This window comes from Podarcis bocagei, assembly GCF_964188305.1.
Source record: "Podarcis bocagei genome assembly, chromosome: 3".
In the NCBI taxonomy this organism is placed as follows: Eukaryota; Metazoa; Chordata; class Lepidosauria; order Squamata; family Lacertidae; genus Podarcis; species Podarcis bocagei.
The window spans coordinates 36,415,062-36,441,108 of record NC_138127.1 but is presented as its reverse complement, the minus strand read 5'-3'; the positions used below and the strand labels follow the sequence as shown (position 1 = coordinate 36,441,108).

General features: G+C 40.2%; 1 protein-coding gene across 1 annotated transcript in view; it reads left to right on the top strand.

Moving 5' to 3' along the window:
- Window positions 1-26,047, top strand: part of SCML4 (Scm polycomb group protein like 4) — a 72,048-nt gene that overhangs the window by 9,327 nt on the left and 36,674 nt on the right. Inside the window, exon 2 of the mRNA XM_081186645.1 lies at window positions 22,486-22,697. Within this exon, the coding sequence (XP_081042771.1) occupies window positions 22,497-22,697 (201 nt within the window). The 5' untranslated portion in view covers window positions 22,486-22,496. The remainder of the gene's footprint in view (window positions 1-22,485; window positions 22,698-26,047) is intronic.

Below are 26,047 nucleotides of genomic sequence, written 5' to 3'. Positions count from 1 at the left end.
TTTCAGGAGAATTCTCACGCTCGATAGGGTTTGTCATGTGTTTGTAGCAAGTGGCTTTGGTGTTTACCTTATTTGTTTCCCCCTTTGGCAGTAAGTTTGATTGCATCTGAGTTAACCCAATGTCTTTTCAAAGTGACAGGAATGTATTAATTGCCACGCTACTCTTTTGAGGTAAAACCAAACCTCAGCACTATCCCCTGAAAGGCAGGGCTGTGTTGTGTAATAGGCAAGACCTTGGACATGTAATGAAGCAATGGGTAAGGATGCTAACCTTAGGGCTGCTTCTGCATTGCTCTGTGACTTTGAAAACGTCCTTGAGAATGCTTTGCGCCACTTTCTTGCACTGCTATGCCAAACAAGCTTAAATAGCCTTTGAACAGCTCGCTGTGCATAGTGAAAATTTCACCCTTCATTTTAACTCATTTACAAGTCCACTGAATTGAACTGGTGCTCCTTCCTAAGGCTACAGTCCTATGCACAATTGGAAGAAAGAACCACTGACATCTGTAGGACTTACAGCTCAGTCCTATGCCTGTTCACTAACTGGGTGTCAGCTATACTGGAGAGAAAATGTTTTGTAGAGAGATTTTGCTCTGGTTATTGAATTCAGAGTTTGAGTGTGACCCTACAGGATGATATAAAGGAAAACTGGGTGTCCCTTAGTATTTTTTTTTTTTGGGGGGGTCTGTTTTGGAGTGCATGGCTGGCACAATGAAAGAACCACATTTCCAAAATTCCAGCGGTCTCTGTATAATCAAAGCCGTGGAGTTTGTCACAGGTTTACATCTAGTTCAACATTTCCCTCATTGGGCTTGGTCTTTTTTAAAAATTCAATTTCCATAGGAAATGCTTCCTAGACATCAATGACAGGAGGATCAGAGATCTTCGAACATATCCCCAAGAGGACACTGCTATTAAAGCAAATTGTCTACATTTCAAACTCCCGCTGATTCCTGAGAGTTTGCTCTCCTTTTTATTGTCCACCTACATTAGCAAAAATAGTATTTCAAAAGGCATCATTTTCTTTAGCAGCGCAGCCAGTATTGGTGGATAATTGGTTTCCTCACATTGGTGTGTTTCAACATGGATCTCTTGTAGGCATAGAAGGTTTAAAAATAGATTACAGACAGGTAAGTTAATGCCTTATTGTGTTAAGGATAATGAAAGACATACTGCTTCTCTTCTGCTATGTTTTTATGAAATTTGGGGCATGGCTTTCCCCTTACAGTGGTGAAGGGAACTATGCCATTTCAGGCTGCAGGTGGTGTGTGTCTCTCTGTGTGTGCATGTGAAACTTTTGAATGTTCCCACCTGTGACACCCCCCCCCCCAAAAAAAAACTCCTTACAGGTAAATTTTAGGTCATCAGGAAGAATTGTTCCAGTATAATTACTGTACTCCCTTCTCTGCTCTCTTTCTATTTTCTTTCTTTTTGCCAAGGAAACATTTTTTTTTATAAAAATGTGATTGTTCACTTACAACCTGAGGTAAGACTATACAACCTATCACTTCATACTCATCTAAGACTATACAACCTATCACTTCATACTCATCTAATTCTCCTCCATATATAGACCAGACCAGTCAAATAAGTCGCTGCTACTTACCAGGAGGCAGAGAGGGATGGGCAAGGCAGAGGCAAAGTTGGCTCTTGAACTGGAATTAAATGAGGAGAATATTACCTCATGTAAGCATACACTGGACCGCAGCCTTAAACATTGTTCCTCAAAGTCAGTCTTCCTATTCCCTGCGGCTTCTTCTCAGGTAATTTATCTTCTAGGCACCTTGTCCATTGAGTAGCTATACTGAACATGTGCAGTAAACTGGTCCTCAGCTGGGATCCAATTCATGCATGGCACAAGTGGCTTAATTTAAATGAAGCTAGCCCAGTTTCCACCATCTGAGAAAGACCTGCTAGAGAGCAGTTCCTTTTCTGTTCCCCCCCAGAAGGCTTAGGATGAAGTTGTGCTTGCAGTGTGCAAGCAGCTGGACACGGAATTAGTGTCAACAGGGTTTTTAACAGGTGTTTTAGAATTAGCTTTTAATTATTATTGACACGAATAGTACAGACAGTAACATTTGTGCAAAGGCAGGTATTCAGAGCGCCTATATTAAATTTGCCTTCTGTGGGTGCCATACATGATTCCTCGTTAGCCAAAGCTGCTCAATTTGAAGACTATTGCAAAATGGGAGGGGTGGGGATATAGAACTCTGTAGCTTTAGCCAGTAATTTATACATAGTTAGAAGAGTCATACGGAGCCAACAAGCTGTATGGAGCCAGCAAGAAGACTAAATTATTTGTCACTGCTAAAAAGCACGTCCGTTCAGCAGTGCTTCAATTAACATCAGTATGTCAGGCCTTTAATCCTTGTTTCATTTTTAAAAGACTCTACTTATTTGCCAGAGCATTCGGAAAAGATAATTCACATTTGTTATCCTCTCACATTTATTATTGCAAAGGGAGGAGATTTTCTCATTCTTAACTGGGCAAACATGTCTATTTTGGTTTTTCTCTGTTTCTTATTTTTCCAGTCTTATGCTTGGTTCTTCATATTTCCACATCAATTCAGGATTTTAAAAAAAGTCCTCATGAAACTTCAGCGTTTTAGTGCAAATCTCTCCTAATGGATGCATTTTTGCAAAAGCAATTTCCCCTAATATAATGTGTTTTTGTATGTTGTTTTCACCAATATATTCCTTTATATGCACAGTTTATCCTATTAAATGCATTTCTGTACACATTTGGCTGGAGAACTGCACTCCAAGATTTGGGAAAGTGCAAATTTCAAATTACAGCTATGCTTCATGGATAGTCTGGAAAGTGTGAATCAGATAAGATCACCTTTAAGTGTAAACTGACTTGGATTTCTCTCACACCCCTAACCTTAACTAGTAAAACAATTGCCAAAAAATCCATGCGGTTCACTCACCCCAGCTTCTCTCATCTCTGCCCATCTTTTCCATGCAACACGGATTGTTATTTGACTATTAGCTTTGGTAACTTAATTCTGAAATCCAGTGCCTCTTTATGCCTCTTTCATCATTCATCAGCCAGCTTCCAAAGGGCATAGAAATATGTTTCTCTTATGTTAAGGAACAGACAAGCTGAAATAGAAATGCTGTTTATTATTCTACTTTATTTGGTATAAATAGTGCTAGGAGGTATATGAGACTAATAGTTTTTTTATTAAAAAAATAATACACTGGTAATTAAAACAAAAACAAATCAAACCATTTTGCATAATTCATCATTAGTCTAATAAGTTAGAAAGAGAGAAAGAGAGAGAGAGAGAGAGAGAGTTTCCAGTTTGCAAGATTTTGATGTTCTGAAGTGCAAGATTCTCAGGGAATCTATACTTCCTGCATCAAATGCACATTGTGCTGTCCTCTTATTTGTTTCAACAGCAGCAGATATGCTGGCCTGCTGAACAAAGCACTCCTGCCTGTTGGATACTGAAGGCGCTGTGCCCTTATGAAGGTAAGAACCCAGTTTGCCCTTACAGTGAACCAGTAAGCAGTGTAATAAATGTCACATCACACAGATGTTTCATCAAGTGCTCAGTAGGTAACATCTACTGGAGATGTCCTCATCACATCTGGTTGTGAACAACTCAGCAAATAATTGCCATTTCAGCAGCCATTGTTTTCATCAGCATTTTCCTGTGTAGCAAGAATGCCAGCACAGAACTTTTAGACTTTCAAAGTGAAAGTTAGCTTTGGTTCTTGAAAAGCATGAATGAATGCTAATAAGGCTTATCAACAACTATTCTGTGCCATCAGTAAATTATGAAACAGGCTGCACTACAACGTTGGTCACAGTAGAAGTGGTCAAATACTAACAGTTGACCCACTGAAATACCATGGGCCTGACAGACATTTCTGCAAATGTAGAAATGACTATTGGTACACTGTCATTCAGACATAATAAAACAGTGTGTGTTCCTTACAGAGCTAATTGAGGCAGTCAAATAAATATCCTTTTTAAATATTTAATTTTGTAACAAGCTTGAATGGAAAACCAAAACCGCACGCAGTGAAAAGTCATGCTTCCCTGATTAAGGTATCTGTTTCTTTCTGAATGAACATTGAATCTAATCTAGCCCATCTTCCATCTTTTCCTTTTGAACTACACCCAAGTTTTCCTATTGAAACACCAGAGTCAATATGTTTAGGAAAGGACTATGGCTCAGTGGTAGGTAAGATGTTTTCCACGCAGAAGGAATCTCCAAGTTGACAAGCCACACCTGATGAACTTCACTCTCTATCATCATCATTGTCATCGTCATGTGGCATTTTTATCTTTCTTTCAGCCAAAAAAAGGGGGGGTTACCAGAGTAGCTTACAAATGCAGACAGAAGATTAGGGGTGCCAACTTGAATAAAATATTGGGAGGGGGCAGGTAAGCTCCACCCTGCATAACTGATCACAAGACGTGGTGCACACACACCATTTGAATGGCAATGCCCATCAACTTGGGGCAGGGGCAGCCCCCTCAAATATTTTAAGGGGCCCCTAGGAGATGGCTCCTATGCAGAAGATGGTCCCTGACATGTGGCTAAAAGACAAGATACAAAAAATGAGGATGGGAGGGAGGAAGAGAAAAGCAAACTCAAGTACCACAGAGATCTTGTAGTGAACAGCAGGAGAAGACAAATTTGGAGATGAGCCAAAAGTTACTGGTCTGGTGGAGGAGCCCTGTGTTCTTTTGGACCTGGCCTCCCTATCTCCAGGTCAGGCTAAGAAAGACCCCTGTCTGAAACCCTGAGAAATTACTGCCTGTCAGTTTAGATAGCATTGAGCTAGAGGGATCAAAGATATCAGGAAAGCACAGTTTCTATGTTCTTCCTAAAATCATAATTGTTTTTGTAAGATTCTTAGCCAGTAATTTGCCAAAGTGTAAGCATTTAATTCTATATGAGTTCATTTTTAGCTTGAGAACATCTCAGGCTTTTAAATATGGGCCTCTATTCTACATGGGATTGTAATAAATCTACCTTGAAAAAGGTAGTGTTCACCCACTGGTTTATGCCAGCTGAGACAGACACAACTGTGCTTTTCAAGAATAATGCAGGTAAATGAGGACTCTGAGTGGTTCCTCCTGACACCTCCCTTCCTGTTGCACCCTTTCTCTTTTCAGAACAGTGGAGCGTTGTAAGATCATGTTAGCTGAATTGTAGGGTGAAGGAAAGAAGGAGGGCAGGAGCCATTTCCCAAAGTTTGCATTCAGATTTTTCAGGTTTTAGATTAAGGCAAATCTTTGTTTCAGGCATGCTCTAAGAAGCCCTTCCTTCATCCTTGCCATCATTCAGTATTGCAGCTTGTAATCCCCACCTCCCCAGTATGTTCCTGAATGATGCTAAGATGTAGGGGTCAGATGGCAAGTTACATACCATGGGCAAGGGTTGTGCTTCAGCTGCAAAGGTCAGTTATGGACTAAGCAGTTACACAATGGGATATGTCTTAATTCAGCGTGATGGCTGCCTTCTGACTAAAATGACCTATCCCAGTGATGTTAATGGAGCCATTCACCTGAATAAAAGTATACTGAATATGACTGAAGGTTTCGAAGTGGGTTTTTTTTTAAAAAAATGCAGGACTCATTGAATTACATTATTCGCTGTGGAATGCCCACATATTCAATGAACATAAAGGTCTTCAAGTAATGTTTTTCCAGTCAGGGAAGGTGTGCAAGGGAGAGCAAAAACCCACAAGCTGAGGGAGAGTAATATACCTGCAAATAACCAAGGGTTATTTGCAGGTATATTACTGCAATGGTTTGATGGTTGGACGGTGTTCTCGAAGCTACAAACATGAGTCTGACCAAACTGCGGGAGGCAGTGGAAGACAGAAGTGCCTGGCGTGCTCTGGTCCATGGGGTCACGAAGAGTCGGACATGACTAAACGACTAAACAACAACCAAGGGTTAGGGTTTCCTCAGGTGTGCATCACACATTCATAACCTCTGCTTTCTGAAACCAAGGAGCAGGGTCACACACTCCTTGCTATTATGGACTCTGTTAGCTTATGTAAACAGGAGGGTACATATAGAATCTGGGAGAGAAGTGGAGCGGGGGGAATATAGGCTTTTGATGGGCTGGGAAGAAGTGGCTCTGATGTATAAGGCAAGGCCAGGTATAACTCATGAGGTTTCTAGGCTACATGTGAATGGGTGGATGAAGAAAATTGTAACATGTTTGTGAAAGCAGTTGTAAAACCAAACGATTTCCCCCGTCAAAACTTGTGTTGCTTTAAAGGCAGAAAGCCCATCTTCATCTGCCCATTATAAACAGTACATATAGGAAGCATATTTCTTACCCAGCAAACCAGGAGAAATAAAATCTAGGCTGGAATAGGACCTGAAACAGATGGCCGAAGGCCCAGCATGTCTGAAAAAAGACCTTCCTTTCCATGGCAAACATTAATTCCCAGTGCAGTTATGCACCATTCCACAAGTCCATAAACATTTTCTCATTACATTATTCTGTAACTGCTAATGCACTTGTGGCTTCTCATCTGCCTCACTTTCATGATCTGTGCTTGTGCTAGGTCAGCCCATAACACACTGCCCTGGCTTTACTGACACTAATTAAATGGTCTTTCTTCTTCCTTCTGTGATAGGTGCCTATATAGAGAGATATATATGTACAGTCTTAACCAGTGCTTTTTTCTAAAAAAAAACTTAGGCCAAACTTAGATTCACAAAATGTTTAGGGGTATGCATACCCCTGCGTCCCCCCAAAAAAGCACTGGTCTTAAGCAAAGTGCCAGTTCACAGGTAGGGGCAGTGTCCAAAAAAATGAGGGAATGTTCTCTTGGCATACATAGAAAGGCATAAGGATAGGGAGGGAGTTTTTGGCACATAGAGAAAAGCATAAGGAAAGAAAGCGGATTTTTTTGCACTGATAGTTTGGGTGACTATTTTGCATTTTTCTTACTTAAAACTTCCAGCACCTCCCTCAGATTCTTTGATATATTTTATGAAAGTGCAGGTTATAAATAAAATACTAGACTCTGGATGCCTGGAGTTCACAACTGGAGGGGTGGGGTGGCAGCAGTGCAGCCTTTTGCCGCCTATGGCAAAATTTGTAGATAGAATTGCATAGTTGGAAGGGATGCCAAGGGCCATCTAGTCCAACCCCCTGCAATGCAGGGATCTCAGCAAAAGCATCTGTGACAGATGGCCATCCAAATGTGGAAGTGTTACTTTAAAAGCAGATGCAGCACTGGACGTGCATCCAATAAGAAGTCACATGGGAAGAAGTCACATGAGCAACATCATGGGAGGAGTGTTTCTAGGACCAAGGTGGAACTGTGATGCTCCCTTGTTGTTTTTGTTATCAAATGCTGCATGTTGTTTAAGTGATCTTGTTATATTTGTAATATTGGAATGCAGTTTCTTGGTATGTTGTTAATATTTGTTTGAAATGCATCTAGTTTCTGTTGTAAGCCGCTTTGAGCATGATTTTTTTTAAAAAATAAAAAATTGTGGCATATAAATAAAATGAATGAATGGGAGAGGCTTTTAAGGTCTGCCTGTCCATTTCCAGCAGATGGATGGTAAACTACCTTTCCTGCCAGATCATGGCAGTGTGGGTCCAGCTTGTTGTTTCAGGACTAAGTAGGTATGGTTGCCACGTCGAGCTTTTTTTTTTTTTTTTGGCAAATTCACAATAACTGCTGACATGGGTTGCCATGCGTCCGCATTTTCCCAGACCTTTTTTTTCTTTTTTGCGATTTCCAGCTGGATACTGCTTCCGGCTGCAGTATTCCGGATGTGTCCGGGAAATTCCCTAAAGTAGGAACCTTTTGCTCTGTGATCTGAATTAGCAGTTGGCAAGGGTGTTTCTAAACTTAACCTGGAAGAGCCTTCTAAAGAGAAAATTTAAAAATTACAACAGGGCAAAACTATGGTGAGGGAGTGGGGAATCAATGTTGTGAACTGCCCTGAGATTTACAGATGAAGGGCAGTGTGTGTGTGTGTGTGTGTGTGTGTGTGTGTGTGTATATATATATATATATATATATATATATATATATATACACACACACACACATATACACAGAAGTAACAGTGATAGTGATAGGTTTGGCTGGCTATGAGCAGTGTACAGCTCTTTCAAGGCTTGGAACCAGGGTTAAGTTACCCAAGCATTCTTCAGTAGGTACCACTTTTACAGTTCAAGAGTTGGGTGGATAACCAAGGACTTTTGTAGATCAGCAACTCAATTAAATTCTTATTTAAATACAGGTGTCTTGATTCCTGGGTCTGGGAGCAACGAAACATGTTGCATGGATTGAAAAGCAAAATGGAATGGTGGTTTCCCCCCCGACCTCCATTTTATTTTTCTGTCAAGCAGATCAGTATGTGGTCAGGCTTCTAACTAATCAAGAGAGCTTATACTGGTCAGACAAAGAATGAAGAGGAAGCTGCCCTCTGGGTTACTATTTTATCAAAGGTTGATTTAAGCGTCTCCAGTTCCAGCAATGTTTCTTCAGAGCATTGTGTTTCCAGATTAGATTAAACACTTAATCTTGTTTTCAAGGTCAAGCAGGGTTTGATTAAGTTTTCTGGTTCAACTTTATGAGATTAAAAAAAACAAACTACTGCTGCTCCTTCCCTTCTAGTTCAGAAAAGCATTGCCTATGCCTCTCCACCCCCACCCCCAAGTCCAGTAACAGAACAATTATTCTGACAGAGTGTTTTGATCCAAGTGAAAAGAAGAGCTATGGGCACTATCCTCTTTTTACAACAGGAGCTGTGGTGACTTTAATTTTGTCATAGAAAATGTACAAAATCTAAACTTTGTATGCATTTTAAATTAATTTTTCAAAGTCATCTCTGGAGAAAACCATTTATGTAGACTAACACTGCAATCCTAGGTGTTACTCTGAATTAATTCCCATTGTTTTCAATGGGGCTCACTCCCAGAACAGTGTGCATAGGATTGCAGCCTAACTATGACTGGGATCCAAAGGACTGTGCAACTAGTTCCATGAACCTAATGAGCTTTGGTGCTTGAGTTCGCAAACAGCCACATTCAGATGTTGGATGGGGACCTGCTTTTCAAGGAAGGAAACATTACATTTGGTCATGCCCAAATCCTTGGCATCTTTAACACTGGTTTTGAGATCCTGGCCTTTAATTACTCTGATGCTGAATGCACAGTAGGACAAGACCTTTACTAGGGGACCAAGCAAAATAGCATGAAATAGTAGGTTTTCTGATTGTTCCTAATAAAAACATTGCTATACTTTAGATTTTAATAGACCAATATGACTATCTATACTTTGTTCTGATGTGGATGCAAATTTGCCTAAAAATCCAGGGATGCTACTCTCATTGGCTCAAGACAGTTTGTTGCCCAATCAGCTGTGCCATGCGATCCAATAATTCTGTGCCAAGATTTCTTGCGATGTAGCAGCAAATTCCAGGGTACAGTCCTCCGACTGCACCTGGCTAGGTAGAATCTGAAAGTTGCACCCGTGATCTTCTGCCTCAGCGATGGCCACCTCCCACCCACCCTGGGTCACATGCTGGCTGAGGGTAAGGCACTCCTGGATAGGCAGGGTGTGCCCTTCTGTTCAGCCCATCTTGCCTCTTCCAAGAGCTTGAAGCTACAAGATAAAGGGGAAGAGGAGCCTTATCAGGCTGTCCTTTATCAGTCACCAACCACTTTCCTGGGGTCTGCCTGAAGTTCGCAAAGTAGAGAAGGTTATGGCTTCTAGGCATAAGGGTATTTACAATAGTAGAAAAAGTTTACTAAAATGAGAAAGAGAGAGAGAGAGAATTTTAAGGAAAACATAATTGAGAAATCCAGCAAATTCCCCAACAGAGCAAAAAACCAAAAGTAGATTAAAATGCAGACCTTGAACTTAAACAATCCCTTTACCAACCAGACTTTCAGAAGAATCTTGCTCTTGAGTAGCAGCTTTCTTGTTTGCCCCTCTTTCAGGCTTAAAACATTTTTTCCTTACCATGCTGAGAGCCACCTTGATCTACCTATCCTCTGGCTAGCAACTTTTGTTTCAAGCCTTTGTCTACCTGTCCGCTTTATATCACAGGCTCTTCACAGCAGGTTACGGCAACAGGAAGTCTTAGAGCCCAGATCACAGGCTCCAGGAAGTGATGGAGCTCTTAATTTTCCCACCTTCAGGCAAGGGATGTGCTATCTTTCACACACAGATACACATACTGGAGTTGTACTGCCTTCACATCTGGGTTTAATGTTTAATTGCTTGTTCAGCACTAGACTAGAATCTTCACAAGCCAACCAAATACCTCTAGGAAGTTTACAAGGAAATACTATATCATCATGGGAAGGGCAATCATCCCTTGTAGTTCATCTGCAGCATTTGATAATCCAAATTACTGCTTATTTGTTTCAGATTCATTCGTAGCATTCAGCCTATTCTGCTGGCACTGGACGGAAAGGCAGAGCATGAAGTGAATGTGTGGCATTATAGAGTCAGGTAGCACATCGAGAAGCATGAAGTCAATAAAAATACTCTATAAGGGATTTAAAAAATAAATAGGAATTCTATCATGCAAATAAAATGGATGGTATAAAATTCATCCAGATGACACACGAAGCCACAGATTCTGCAGGCTTTCAGCTTTCTTTCTTTCTTTCTTTTTTTTTGGAAGAGGGTGTCCGAATGACGTATGAGAATTTGATTAAAATCTTTCCTCCAACCTTCTTGAGGGTGATAAAAGAGCTAAGAAATCTTTGCTGCATGGGGGGATGATAAACTGCACAAGGGAGGAGAAAAGGAGAAGAGAGGTTTAACGAACAATTTCGGGTTATAAATATGACGGCATATAAATATGATTCTGACAGTGAATCCTATAACCTGTTTTGGGGGATCAGCTGTGTTCTTGGAATTTGATCCACTCTTCACTTTTGTGGCAACCTGTCCTTTAACTTGAATGGTGCAGGACAGGTGCATTGTAGGGACTGAAGGGAGCAGGGAGACAGCTTCTGCGGCAGGTGATGAAGACAAAATAAAATGAAGATACAGCTCAAGAAGTGGTGGTGGGTCACTTTGTTGACAAATATGAGAGCTATTTCCTTGTAGTTAACCTCCTGCTAAATGAATAATAGTTCTAAGAATGTATTTGGACATCCCTGCTGTTCTTCAGATAGCTCTCTGTCAATCGCTGTCAAACCACCATGGAAGCAATTGCCAACTTGGTGCCCGCCAGATGTTTTGGACAAGAAATCTCATCAGCCCAGTCAGCTCGCTACTCTCTTTCCTCTCCTGGCTCAGAACATCTGCGTTACGCTTTGGCATTCTATGCCCCGTATAAGCCCAGGACATAAATCAATTTTGATGTTGGAATCTGAAATGTTTCTGCTAAATATGTCAGACAGAACTAGGATTTCTATCCAAACCCAAATTTCAACATGTAGATTTCGACCGTCAGGTGTCATCATTGGCCATTGTTTCCTTGAATAGCCATCCTGCAGCATTGTGGCGTTCATTCAAGAAGCACAGGTTTATGATTTGCTGATCTTAGATTGGAGTGCAGAGAAGCTCTTAGGGCATCTCTCGCTTAAAATGGTAACTTGCAAATCTGATTCCGTTTCAGCAGGAGAGTCTCTTCTTGAGCAAAATGAATGGCAGAATGGTGCTCGTAACAGAGCAATTTGTAAAATTACACAGACATCTTCCTTTTTGATTAGTAATAAAGTCATTTGTCCTCGCGGCCACTTGATTGAGTACATGAAAAGGAGCTTAACAGCACAAACCCCTCAGATTTCAATAAGATTTCTCACGGCACAGGATCAATTAAGCTTAAAGTTTAAAAGAAGAGTTTCCGCTTTGGAATGTTCAGGGCAGCACATTTATTTCAATGTCATCTCATTAAAAGTAAGTATCTTGGGTACTCAGATATCACAAGTAAATGGTTTCTGTTTTACTCCTCTCAGCAAAGGACAGGCTCTGTAGCCTGTGCTTGAAGTCAGCTCATCTGTTCATTGGATGGGATATTTATCCCAGCTGTCAGCCCTGAAGTAAGCAAGATGTAATCAGTCGTTTCCTTGGTCAGGACCTCTCCTATTTGTGCATCTTTATATAGAAGAGCTGCTCACCTACTATAGACATTTTTAATGTATTTTTTTTATTCCAGCAAGCATCTTGCTTAAATTTGATTTCATGATTTTAACTGACTTTTATTTTTATTGCACTGAGAGTTTTTGTTGTACATCAAGCAGTTATATAAATTGCAGAAATAAACTTAAATAATTATAAATATATAGCCATTTCTCCAGGGCAAGGTTTAACCTGCCTTTTTACTTAGAGTTCCTCTTTTCTTTTCTTTTCTTTTCTTTTCTTTTACATAAGGGGGCAGAAACATATTAATCATATGCTTCAGGCAGACCGTAAATTAAGAGAAGAGAAACACTGGCCACTGGTTTGAGCAGTGGTGTACACATATTAGCCATAATCCATATCTATCCTGTTGTCTCATATGAAATACTGCATTTTTTGTGTTTTTCTGCAAAACAGCTTCAATCTGAATTTCCTTTTTTTTAAAAAAAAATAAATTTATGTACTGCCCTTCATCTGAAGATCAAGGGCAGTTTATAGTATAAAAACACAAAATACAAGACATAAGAGAAAAAAGAAAAGAAAAGAGAATTGAGAGACAGAATGTCCTGGCTGCATTTTAAGCTGGTAGTCTGTGCACAGCCAGTGAACAATAACTCAGAAATCTTTTGACACTGCCCTCAACAGCCTTACAGGTGTCTGTCTGTCTGTCTGTCTGTCTGTCTGTCTCTCTCTCTCTCTCTCTCTCTCTCTCTCTCTCTCTCTCTCTCTCTCATCTATTGTGATAGGGTATGTGTTCCCTAAACGGGATTTAGAGTGTCTGTTAAACAAGCTGTCTGATCCAAGTCTGGTTTAAAGATTATGAGCTATAAAAATGGAGCCCAGGAGAGACCTTGAAGTTGCCAGTCTACGGTGAGGCTTTGGGTAGCAGACTGAGCAGGCATGCAGGTGACCTGCTCACATTGTGTTTCTATTTAAATTATAGTAATTATTTCTAAACTTGCATCTATACATATGAATTTTATGCAAATCTGTATCCTCCTTTGTCTTTTTTTTTTTGACGAAACATTTTCTCATTTTGGGTGATGCAAAAATGTCCATTTAACAGTCCACTGAAAAAAAAGGGGGGGGGAGAATCTCGCCAAACCACTAAGGCTTAGAAAATCCTCTGGAAGATGTATTCAGAGTATTGAAGCATATTATCTCCATTAAATATCATTTAAATACTGAAATCTGCATTTGTTACTCTCCCTCAAAGTACTTATTGAATACTTATTAAATATTTACCATTGAACTCTTAAAATAAGTCTAGTGATCATAAGCTAATAATTCTGTATCCAGCAATTTGTTCAGGGAACTTGCAATCATCTTGCAATCAATGCATGTTCCTCCACCACAGACCTAAAATACTGTCAACATAGGCTAGAAATGGAAAGAAACACATTTTTAATATATGAATTCTTAATATATTTAATATGTGTATTAATTTAAATACATTAATATATTAATTTAATATATGCACTATTAAATATGTACTCTTGCAAGTTCAGCTCTTAGATAGTGTGACAAATATCACAAGAGAGCCAAAATTGCATAGTAGTCAGTGGGTGGTATTCTGCTATCAGCATAAGTTTTTCTGTTTGCGTAAGAGGACTTTCCTCCTTTCCTCTGAACGTGGGTGCGCTGCACCCTCCCCAAAACCATTCCAGAGGGTTGGGGGAGCCCCTAGAACAGATTTAGGGACACTCATGAGGAGGAGAGGGGAAGAATATTTTGTGGCACAAGTGGAAATTCTTTCCCTGACAGAATGTTTATCTGATTGCTATGCTGGATTCCACCAAGAATATTTGCCTTTTACCTCAGTTAGTCTTGGGTTCAAAATCCCCCTTAGCCTTGAAACTCACTGGGTGACCAGCTATTTTTACTTGTTGGTTAATTGTTTTTTTAAAAAACCTCCCAGTTGTGAGGTGGTGGGAGAAAAAGACATGGAAGAGCAAATGCAAATCTAATCAATACATCTGAGTGATGGGCAGGAAATATGAAAAGAAAACGTGGCTTAAAATGGCCTGGGATCTTCCAAGAACTGGTTCAGCTTGCATAGCCCCAGACACTTCACTGATTACTTAGTGGGCAGCAGCAACAATGATAACATAAAATTTATAATCTTAGTGAACAAAACTGGCCTTGAACTCAGTGCATGAGCTAAACTAATCAATCATATTCACAAGGGCAAAGAAAATTCCCACCATTTTATGGCTATATTTTCAGTGTTTTCTTTTTCTTCAACTTGGATAAAGGGACTTTAACTGAAGATGGTTAGAGTGTGGTGCTGATAGCGCCAAGATTGCAGGTTTGCTCCCCATGTGGGACAGTTGCATATTCAGGGTTGGACTAGATGATCCTCAGGGTCCCTTCCAAGTCTATAATTATATGACTTTGGAAATAACATTTACCAGCATATGCTTACATCCATCAAATGGAAATCAATGTGATTTTGTGACTGGATTAACTGTGGCTGGATCATACCAGCACTCTTTGTCCATACCAGCTAACTGTATGGCCTTGTTCCTCGCTGTTGAGAATGGGAAAGGGTTTCATAGCATTTTTTTCTTTAATTTCACTGAACATTATGACAGAGACCACTCACAGTTATGTGAGCACTACTAGTCATTGTGTTGCAAAGGTACAAGAATGAGATTTGCCTTTAAAATCACTAAAAAAGAGGGGGGATCATATATTTCAATAAATACAATAAAGAAAATACTTCAGTCTGTGTCTTGAAAGACTGGCTGTAGCAATCTGGTTTTTTTTAAATTTCACAGTAATTCTAGTCTCTTTCTTTCTTTCTTTCTTTCTTTCTTTCTTTCTTTCTTTCTTTCTTTCATTCATAGGGCATATACCTGTGTATCAACCCCTCCCCTTAAAGTCTGAAAACTGAATTTGGTAATTTCTTTTTCTGTTCTCTCTTTATGCACTCAAACTACCTAGCAAATCCTGATAATCACGTGACCTTGTCAGCTACATTTTTCATATATTTACTTCTTTTTCTAACCCCCCCCGTCTACATCATTCTTGTCTGTAGAGTTTTACATCATCAATTCATTGCCATAGGCTGCTAGTCTTCAACAAAAATGTCAGACCAAATGAAGAAAGGTAAGACTGTAGGAATGGAAGTTGGTCACTTCTACTCCTCTGGGTCCCATTCCTTCAAAGACTCTTTCAGGTTCTTCTGGCTCATTAACCAAACCTGAGTTAGAGGCGTATTCAGCTACTGCTCTTCCTTCTGTCACTGGAGTGTCATACTTCAAAGAAACATCTCCTAAAGGACAGCAAAGTGCCACTGCTGGTGAATTCAGCTTTTTTATTTTAAAAATGTACTGTGAGATGACACCAAGGACCCATTCACTCTCATTCTCCTTCCTCCCCGAAGTGAGGAAAAGAACAAAGACAGTCAGAGCACTAATTCTGAAGTCCTGGTGGATTTGGGGGAGAAATCCTCCTCAGTTAAGTACGACTCCATGGAGGTGCAATTGAGGACTGTAAGAAAACTTTAATTGTGGGTTCTGCTTCAATGCAAACGCAGGTGGGATAATTTATATCCTGTGAAATGGTGACCATGAAAAGCTAGTAAGCTCAGCCCAGACCAGGTGCATGCAGTGTGGATTCAATTTGTGAAGTAATCTTGTTGCTCTTTGTCACAGCCACCAAGTCAACTGTTCACAACATGAAGCCGCTCCTCTGTGCTCTGCAACAATATATAGAATTGAAATATTGTTCCTCTCTGCCTGTTGCCTGCTGTTGCTATCCTGCTGCTGCTTTTATTTAACCCCCCAGTTCCCTAAACAAACAAACAAACAAACAAACAAACAAACAAACAATAATAGCTTGTCCCAGTAAGAGATATTTTTCTCTCTGCCTGAATTATTCATCCCTGTCCTGTCTATATGTGCTGCACTTTCCCAAGTCCACCCTCGCAGGGGGCTGTGCACATGCAGAACGTGAAGTTCTCTGTGTGGCTTCAACATGCATGTAACTTGTCATGCATGCAAGCATAATGTGTGCTAGGTTATTTAACACTGTCATAGTTTTTCAGATCTGCCCATTTCTCATTGTGCAAGTACCACATCGCCTAGAAGAAGTAGAAACAATGATATGGAGAAGGCCGCTGGGGATGCGTTCTCCCATCTGTAATTAATAAAATCTTATTTTCCTTTCCCCCACTTCCATGTCTGGACTGTGAATTTTCTGTGGGTATATTCAGGTGAACAGCTGAAGTGGTATGCGACGTGATAAAAATACCTGTGATAAAATTGTGGGCATGGAGACAAGTGATTTGAATGTCCTGACATATCAGAGATGTGTGGCAAGATCAAAATCACCACCTCCTGAGAAATTTATGAAATTTGGCTTGCGCCAGGAGGTGGAAAGTTGCAATCGCACTGTGCATTTGTCACATATCAAAACATGCAGTCAATTAGGTCATGTTGAAACAACGAGAAAATCACTGGTTTCAACATTTCTGCCGTCCCCTCCATTGACTGTTTGAATTCCTCAGTGGAAACTTCAGAATGCAGGGAGATGAATGCACGTAGGATGCTATTAATGAAAGAACAGAAACAAATATAGTTTGTTCTATTCTGTGGTCATTCCCTGTGAGATTTTTGCGAGAAGAGGTGGTGATTGCAATTACTTTTTAAAAGCAGTTTTGAGAAAAACTTGCAAAAAAGAAGAAGAAAACCTTAGGTACCACCAGTGGCGTAGCGTGGGGGGGGTGCAGGGGGGGGCGGCCGCACCGGGCGCAACATCTGGGGGTTAGGGTTAGGGGGCGCAAATCCACGGGTAAGGGGGCACAAATCCACGGGTTAGGGGGCACAAATTACTTGCCTTGCCCCGGGTGCTGACAGCCCACGCTACGCCACTGGGTACCACAGACACAAAATACCCCTGCTTATACATCAACTATGCATAACTTTCTTGTACCCAAGTATAGCCTTTCAACAAAATGGCAGCTTCTTTACTCATTGTTACAGTGTAGAAAGCAAAAGAGCTGCTGTGTGCCATTTTGTGGCTCCTTCTAGTCATGTCTCCATTCAGTAAGTAAGCAGTTAAAATGAAGAAGGGTCTTATGCAGAGAGAGCAAATGTTTCCAATCCCAGTGCAAATACAGATGTGGATAAAAAATTGCTCTGTCTGGCATAGTGAGCCCTGTATGCAAGTGGTGACATCTGTCATGGTGGGAGAAGTTTGAAACGGCTTCTGTTTGGCAGCCATTTTGTTTGTACTGGTCAAGGACTGCAAGTCTGCATGTAGTTTACCTGTAGAGTAGCCCCATAGAGAGGTTTTTATTTTTCTTTTCTTTTTTGCTAACAAGGATACCAACAACATGCAGCTTCGGGGGGACGGGGGGACGGGACATGCAAGCAAGTTCTAGTAGCCCATTCCTTGGCTCTGACCCCCCAATTTAGGAATCAGTGCCTTGGAATACAGCTGGAAGTTGAAAAATTAATATGAGTTGCAGTGGAAGGTTAATATAACTCATTTATAACTCCGCAATCCTGACCTTTTGCAAATGATATCAAACGTCCATAAAGGCATTAATGCTGCCTATTACTACAGGTTAATTTATATACTACTTCTCACATTCATGAGGCTCAGAAACATGAAAGGAACTCTGCTTCTTTCAAGTATTATCTCCTGAATATCAAATTTCCTGTCCTCCAAAGGAACCTTTAACTCTGCTAAGCTAACTATATAGGAAACTATTATTCTGTGAAACTGAACCAGAAAATTAACTGCTGTCTCCTTACTAGCTTGGGCTTGTGATTTTTTGTTGATCAGGTAGATTTTATATGGACATACTACATATTATTTTTTAGCAAGAGGTGGAAGGCAGACAGGAACTTTGCTGATTTCCAATCTGGTTGTGTCTTCCGTTTACATTAGTGATTAATACTTACAAAGAATTGGATAAATTGCCAATGCAGGAATGCCGCTTCACAGGTCCAAGCCTTGAGTTAATAAGTATTTTTAAAAATGACACAATTTAACCAAATGTATGCATATGAGCAGTAGAATTATGGGCCCTGCTCTTCTCTTCTGTTTCCCATTTATCCACATGACTTGGGAACATTCAGAGCATCCAGATTATGAGATGAACAGAAAAATGGTTGTGCTTTACAAATATATGTAAAGTGGCTTCAAATTGGGGGGGGGGGAAACAAGGCAGAGGGAATCTAAATAGTAATAATGAGATATCAGGAATTCTCTATGGCACAGGAGTCAAAATGAATGACATGGAAAAGCAAATCCCTACTCAGCAGATGCCTAAAAAAGGGGTGGGAGGGAAATTTGGTTCAGTTTGAAATTAAGGGCAACCTTACCTAATTTTCACTTTCTGAAAGAAAATGCAAACTGATATACAACCCTCCTTCAAAATCCGCACTTTCCTGAATTTTGCAATGCAGCTCTCCTACCAATTAATGTGTACAAACGTGTAGATTAGGTGAAAGTGTAGCAATGGTTGGGGCCAGGGTGGTCTTCCTTTGCTTTCCTTTATCTATGTATATCATTTTAGTTCCATTAATTAATCCCATTAATGTTTATTTGTTTTTTAATTACTGTTTTTCCTGTGTTGTTAGCAATTCTTATTTTTACGCAGCCTTGAATCCTTTCAGGGGAAAAAGGTGGGATATGAATAAATATATAATAAAGATGTTTTCCTGGAAATAAGAGCTCAACCTATTAACTTACTCAGGGCATTGGTTTTCCAGCTCTAAATATGATTAGATATTTTGTGTGAAGTGTGATAAAGGTGCTTACCAGATATCTTGGTAACAGCTAAAGATGGGCTGTGATCAGACGACCATCTCTTTCACTAGACTTCCCACCAAGTTAAATACCAGCTTTGAATATATCCACCTTCCTTATTATTTTTTGGTATCAGGTAATTAATTTTTTTAATTTGCTGAAATTTTTTAGTTATTGCTATATATTTTGGTGCTTTAAAAAATCCTCCTGGCTCTGTTGCTTGGTTTTCAGAACTGCCACTGTTTTTAACATCTCACTGCTTTATATTTTAATATTGATGGCTATTCTTTCAATTTATTATTTTAAATATTACCTGCCCAGAGAACCATTTGGAATTGAACTGTGGACTATTTATCTATATAGGGATTGTTACCCTGTCTTTCTAAAGCCCCTGTGGGTCTCTTTATCATAATGAGGGTGACAATAAATTATATTAGAACTTATTTTCCAAAGAAACCCAAAATGACTAACAATATAAACCAATCAACATAAGCAAATAAACAATCAGTAAAACTAACAATCTGAAGCAAATAAACAATCAGTAAAACTAACAATCTGAACATAACATTAGATAACAGTATGAACAGAAGCAAGCACAAACAATAATCTCTTTAGAAGTGACTCTAACAGCTAAGCATAAAATACAATTTTAAATGTCAATACAGCTACAACACTTTCTAGCACTACTCTCTGACATTTCAAAAAGCAGAGTAAGAAACTGTTGTTACATTAAAGCATGGCCATCCAGGGACTAGGGTCAAGTGGAAATTGCCCTTCCAATATCCACAGATCCCATCCTTCCTACCTACCTACCTTCCTTTCTTGTATGTTTCTGGCATAGTCTTCTTATTTTTTCTGAGAAGCTAGCCTGCTCCCCACATTCCATATTTTACCTTGCCCTCCTCTGGAAAAACTCCTGCAGACATCCCTGCATGTAAGACCTGTCCACAAAGGCCCAGCTTCTCTTTACTTCTGCTCTCTGTCTAACCAGGAACCAATGTGTTTCCATTACGGCATGCCACAGATCTGGGTAACCTTTGTGCTTTCAAAAATGGAGAGCACTTTGTTGTATGATCTACACCACCCAGCAGAGACTTATTCGGTATGTAGTTTCCATCTTGGAAATGAGTCTGAAAGCTGACTGCTGGCTATAGCACCTGACCCTAATTGCCAGAATTCTTTTCTTAGGATTTTTCCTTGTCCCACTACTTCCTGCTTTGTGTAACATCTTGCCAAAGAGAGCTGGAGAAAAATTGTGCTTATTTTATGACATTTTTGTTAGTTCTGATAAAGGTATTGCCCAAATGTGGATTTTGGTGTGCTGATCTTCTCTTATGAACCAACCTTTTGCTTTCTGTGTGCTTTTCTTATTGTGATTATGTCTGGATGTGAGGAGGGGAAAAGTCCTGCACAATTATTGGAAAGCTCTACTTTGAAAGAGAAAAAATTATATCAATAGAATGTGTGTGTAAAAAGCTGGTGGGGTCTGTCTCTGCAGCCTTATCACATCATTTCTAGGCAATCTATTAATTTAGCCTCTTTGTATTTACCATCCTTCTTTACTCAGCATGTGGTTTTATATGATGTTAGACCTTTTACCATGTGTTTGAGAGTTTTGGACAGCTGGTGTTAATGGTGTTATAACCAATCTTCAAATCTTACAGTGTATAATGGATCTATCTGAGCAGAGTAAGTGCCTGTAACTCTGTTTAAAAGATCTATTATTGAGTAGCTTCAAAAACAAATGCATTTGCTTCAGCACAAAATTGGAGTCATCTCTGCTCCTTTTTCTAAGGATCATTTTGCGTAAATACATTCATAATTATGGAAGCCTTATTGGTGTCATCTACAATAATTTCATGTCAGATTTTCTGGCTTCTCCAATATATTAACCTCAATGTAATGGGGATTAATACTACATGCTACAAACCACCCTTTGGTCACTGTGTCTGAGTCTCACCTTGTCTGAGGCCAAAAGCAGTTTTTAATGCCACCAATCAGTCTGGGAACTTTCATGTAACATGGAGATTTTTCTAGCCATTTGCAAAGTGCATTTCTTTGACCATTTGGATAACTTTAGCTAGCTTGTGTGCATCAGAGATCTAGGTCTAAAAGTGATAATTTCCAGGTTAAGCCAAACAGTTGTATTTCTCATTTTAAGATTTAAGGATTGTTTACTATTTGTTTTGTGGACAGAAAAATGTGTTTTGTGTGCGTGGGCTAAAGCACATAATTGCATCAATATTGTAATAGTTTTTAAAGAATGAGTAAAATAAGCAGAAATTGAAGTGCTGATTTAAGAAATACATGGCTGAAATGGTGCTGGCTGATAGTGGCAGCTGAAGGATGGATGCAAGAGATAGGCTCAACCTATAAACATCAAAATGAGACCTCTTTTAAATAGAAGGAAGGGTAGTGATAGAGACCTGTGGAGATTGTGCTAGTGTTCTGTTCTTTAAAAAAAAATGGACAAAGGAAGCACAGGAAAGTTGCAGGAGGACAATGATTTGAGATGAAATCATTTAGACATTCTTCAGAAGTGGAGTCAATAAAGTATGGCAATTCTATAGGCAACACCTACTATGCAAGCATCCCCTAGAACTGAGCATTCACACCAAACTTAACCAAGATGTGGGAAGCTATGAGGCATGATGGTATTTCACAGTGCAAGCTGTAGACAGATGTGTCCTTAATCCATAGATTAAAGAAGGAATGGGGAACCTTTTTCAGTCCAAAGACAACTGTCCTGGGTCCACAGCCAAATGCAAAAGTGGCCATGACTAAAGTAAAAAGTGGGTGGAGCAACAGATACGAGTTTTACATACAGAAGTTTCTGTTCTAGCCATGCAGAAACTGTCCTTTCCATGATTAGTGGCTTGGCTTCAGGTTTTGCTCCTACTAGCAGGAGCATCCTCTGGGCAGTGGAAGGGGAACAGGTGTCCTTCTATAGGAACACACTAGAAGCTGAGGTAATGGCTATTGAATTTTATTCTTGATGAGGCCTAGGAGCCTGCGCGAAGCAGAAACTAACAGCCTAGCCAGGGCATACCTGTAAGTCTGCTGTCCAGCAGCTGGCCCCCCTGGGTCATAGTTGTTTCTCTTAAAGGGGCCATATGTCAAGTATTTAGTTGATAATGCATACATTACAGTGACTTTTGATTATTTCTCTGCCCCAGAGTCCTTCCAAAAATCTGTCTAGGGGGATTGAGGCATGCCCCCACGACAGGGTGGGGACTGTAGAGAAGGGGGGGGGGGAAAATAAGAGGAAATTCATTCACCCCTTTTTCCAGTGGGTTTCCTCCATTACATCTAAAGACTTTTGTGAACAGAAGGGGCCTTTCAGCTCAGAAATAGCCGTCTGGATTGGACCCACTGTGATTAGAAGTGTGTTCTGTCATTGTGGATGGGCACATTACTTTCCCCATGACATTGGTGATAACATTAAAATGTAATGGAGGAAGATGGACCTTCAGCCACCCCTGCAGTGGCAGCTGGGAGAGGGAGGGACCACTATGGGAGATGGATGGCGACCATTCCTCTACCTTGCTTACAAAATTTGTTTGTGGTTCTCTCTTCCCCACCCACCCCCATTTTCAACAATATAACTTTTTTATTATTAATTTACAGCTCCTTTACTTATGAATCATTTGCCATCACTGCCTCCAAGACTGGATACTGTGGACATGCAGTCTCCCAGAATACCAGGTCGAAAAAGAGGAAGACCCCCGCTCCATTCAACACCTATGAAAATGGCTGTTCATAACCTCTATTCTGCACCAGCTGGTTCTCTGCCTGTTGTGAAGATTCCAAAGAAGCGAGGGAGGAAACCTGGATACAAGGTATGCCATCCCACCGGCTCATTAAGTAGCTATGATGTTTGTCTCTTTGTCTTGTAGCTAGTCTGTGGCCTTCTGGATATTGCTGGGCTCCATCTTCCACCAGCCTACAGCCAGCTTGACCCACTGGCAGGAATGCTAGGAGCTGCAGTCCATCAAAATCCTGAAGGCCACATGTTAGTCTCTCCTTGATATTCGGAATATATCCATGTGGCATGAACACATGTGCCAATGTGAGATGGCGGAAGGAGATTCATGCTCCTTCTTCTTGCTGCTGCTGTGTGGTTAAGAAGCAGGAAGGGCAGTAGTGCAGAATCCTTAGCAGCCTGTTCAGGCTAACACCCTCGTTGGCTCATGCCAGTACAGACATTCAGCAGATTCTATGGACATGCAGTGTAGCAAACTAGTCTTCCACCACCACTGGTTCTTCCTTGGTTGCTTGCTGTTCAGTCACGGTACCAAGAATTTCAGGTGGTGTTTCCTTTCCCTTTTCGCTACAGCAATTCTGACTGCTGAAGAGCCAAACCGCTGCTTTAAACCAAACAGGAGATCACATGTCCAGCAATGGGAAATGGCTATTGTGAAAATTTTTCAAAGAAAGCTCTGTTTGCCGAGATATGATTCTGGTTTAAGACAATAATTTCTTTTGAATCGTGGTCAAAGTGTTCAGGAGAGGGAGTTATCAAAACACACAGAAGTTAAAACTAACCTCCATATTTAGGTAATTTATATACCACCGCACTTCTGTAAGGTAAAATAATTAATGATAAGCAGAATATTACCCTCTGTATGTGGCTTCACTATTCACATTGGGTTTTTTTTAATAAAAAAACCACAACTAAAAACAACTACTAGGCTCTATAATTAGTTAATGAATTCTCCTGCATTTGACAATTTACAAAATACCCCACAGTTTCCCGAGCCATTCTTATTTCACAGACATCTCCTTACATATCCAACAAGCATAAACCACTCTAGCAACTGATAGACCATGAAATATTACTTCAGGGTTCTTTCTGGTGTACAAAATCTGCTGTGAACTTAAGAAGGCAAACAAGATATTGCTTGGAATAAATGAGTTCGGTGGTTGGTTTCAGATTCCTGTTTTAACGCACTTTTATTGAAGCTGATTGGTTGTTTCAAAAATGTTGTGAGCCACTGTAAACACCCAACAGGATGGAAAGATGGAAGAGAAGCTGTAAATAAGCATTTGGGTTTTGGTTTTTTAAAATCTGCATTTGCTAAATTGATAAGTTTATGCAGGTCACAGAATCCAGCCTGATGCAGAAATTTGATTTTTAGTGTAGACTATAGACTGCTTTGAAAGCAGCTGACAAGCTAGGTTATATCCAAAGGTCGCCTTTCTCAGCCAGAAGCAGCTTCCTCTGACAGAAGGGAGACCTTCATTCAGTGAAAGGAATCCATTTATCAAAGGAGGGCTCCTTCTGAGAGAGAAAGGGAACTTTTGCATCCAACTCATGTGTCCTGTATAAGCTGCTGTCCATCGCATTATGGGGCGCAAGAAATTCAAACTACTGTTAAATGCTTTCCAAGTAAGGATAGAGAAGAAATTCAGTTCCATTTAAAGGCAAACCTTCCTTATTTGCACTTTCTGAAACAATACAATACAGTAGTACCTCGGGTTACATACACTTCAGGTTACATACGCTTCAGGTTACAGACTCCGCTAACTCAGAAATATTACCTTGGGTTAAGAACTTTGCTTCAGGATGAGAACAGAAATTGTGCTCCGGCGGCGTGGCGGCAGCAGGAGGCCCATTAGCTAAAGTGGTGCTTCAGGTTAAGAACAGTTTCAGGTTAAGAACAGACCTCCGGAACGAATTAAGTACTTAACCCGAGGTACCACGGTAATGAAAACACAACTATCTTTCATAGTTCACACTTTTCCATATTTTGCAATGCAGTTTTCCAACCAAGTACTGTACAGTCATACCTCATGTTGCGTTCAGTTCATGTTGCGTCTTTTTGGCCTGCGAACGCGGCGAACCTGGAAGTGTATAATTCCAGGTTTCACCGCACATGTGCATAAGCTTTCTGTTCGCTTCACACATGTGCAGAAGTGCTCTATCGCGCTCCGCACTTACGCAGAAGCGCTGCTCTAGTTGTGGACTTTTTGGGGTGCGAACGGCACCCTGGAGCGGATCGTGTCCACAACTAGAGGTACCACTGTAATGCATACAAATGTTCATCTACTAGGGTAAAATGTGCATCAAAATACACATATTATTGGCAAAAGCGTACAAAATGTACCATAAAAAGGGAAATGGCTCTGCAAAAGTGTGATTATTGCATAATACAAAAATATGTGCATTAGGAGAAATTCACACCAAAATTCTGATGAGGCTTTTTGAAAAATTGCAAGCTGATGTGGAAATGTGATGAATTGAATGGAAAAATGGAAAAACGAGAAACCAAAATTTACAGCTTTGCCTATCGCCACTTCCAAATAGTACTTGGTTTTCTGTGCTCCTATAACAATAGGATTTGGGACAAATCTTTGCAAGGTCAAATTTCACCTTCTCCAGCAAAAGTAAAGTTTGAGGTGTTTTACATAATTGTTTTAGTGAAACCTGACAAAGATGCATGCCCTTTTCTTCATGTGCGAAGCCTTTTATTTGCTACCAAATATAGAAGTGAGGCAAAAATAAAACAAAAAAAGGGAGGCAGTAAATTGAAGATCATTCATTATTTATGGGGACTGGTTTAATGCAATCATTTCTGTCATCTAACCTGTAAGAATAGCAAGTTCGGGGGTGATGCTGTTTCTTGATGAATGGAGACCAAAAGTAAGACATTCTCTAGTAAACAATGGCTCCAGGTTCTGAGGCTGACAACAGCAATCTGTAATGCTCAACACATCTGACTTTGTGCTTTTCATTAGCATTGGAAGATTTGTACACCGAAGCAACATTTCAGCAAGAAGCCTTTCTGTTGGATATGGTCCCCACTGCTAAAGCATACAGCTCTCAATCACAATGCACTTGCTGCTAGAGTCAGAGAATACATTTGTGACGGGTAGATCTCTTGATTTAATTAGCTCCCAAATAGCATGGGTTCCTGCTTCCATGAGACTTTTATGTGCATTTTTAAAAGCTCTTGCATGCTCAAATGGCAGGCGACCAACTTCTTTATGGCAACTGGATGTTGGATTATTACAGAACAGATGGATCAATTTGTGTCTGTACGTTACAAAAAAAATGAATTTACAATCTGGGTTAAATTTTATTTTGATGGAAGTTTGCAATAAATCCATAGATGCCAACAAAGGCATCTTTATTGTCCCCTGTATAGATCTGACTTTTCCAGTTACCACTAAACCTTCATGACTGGAA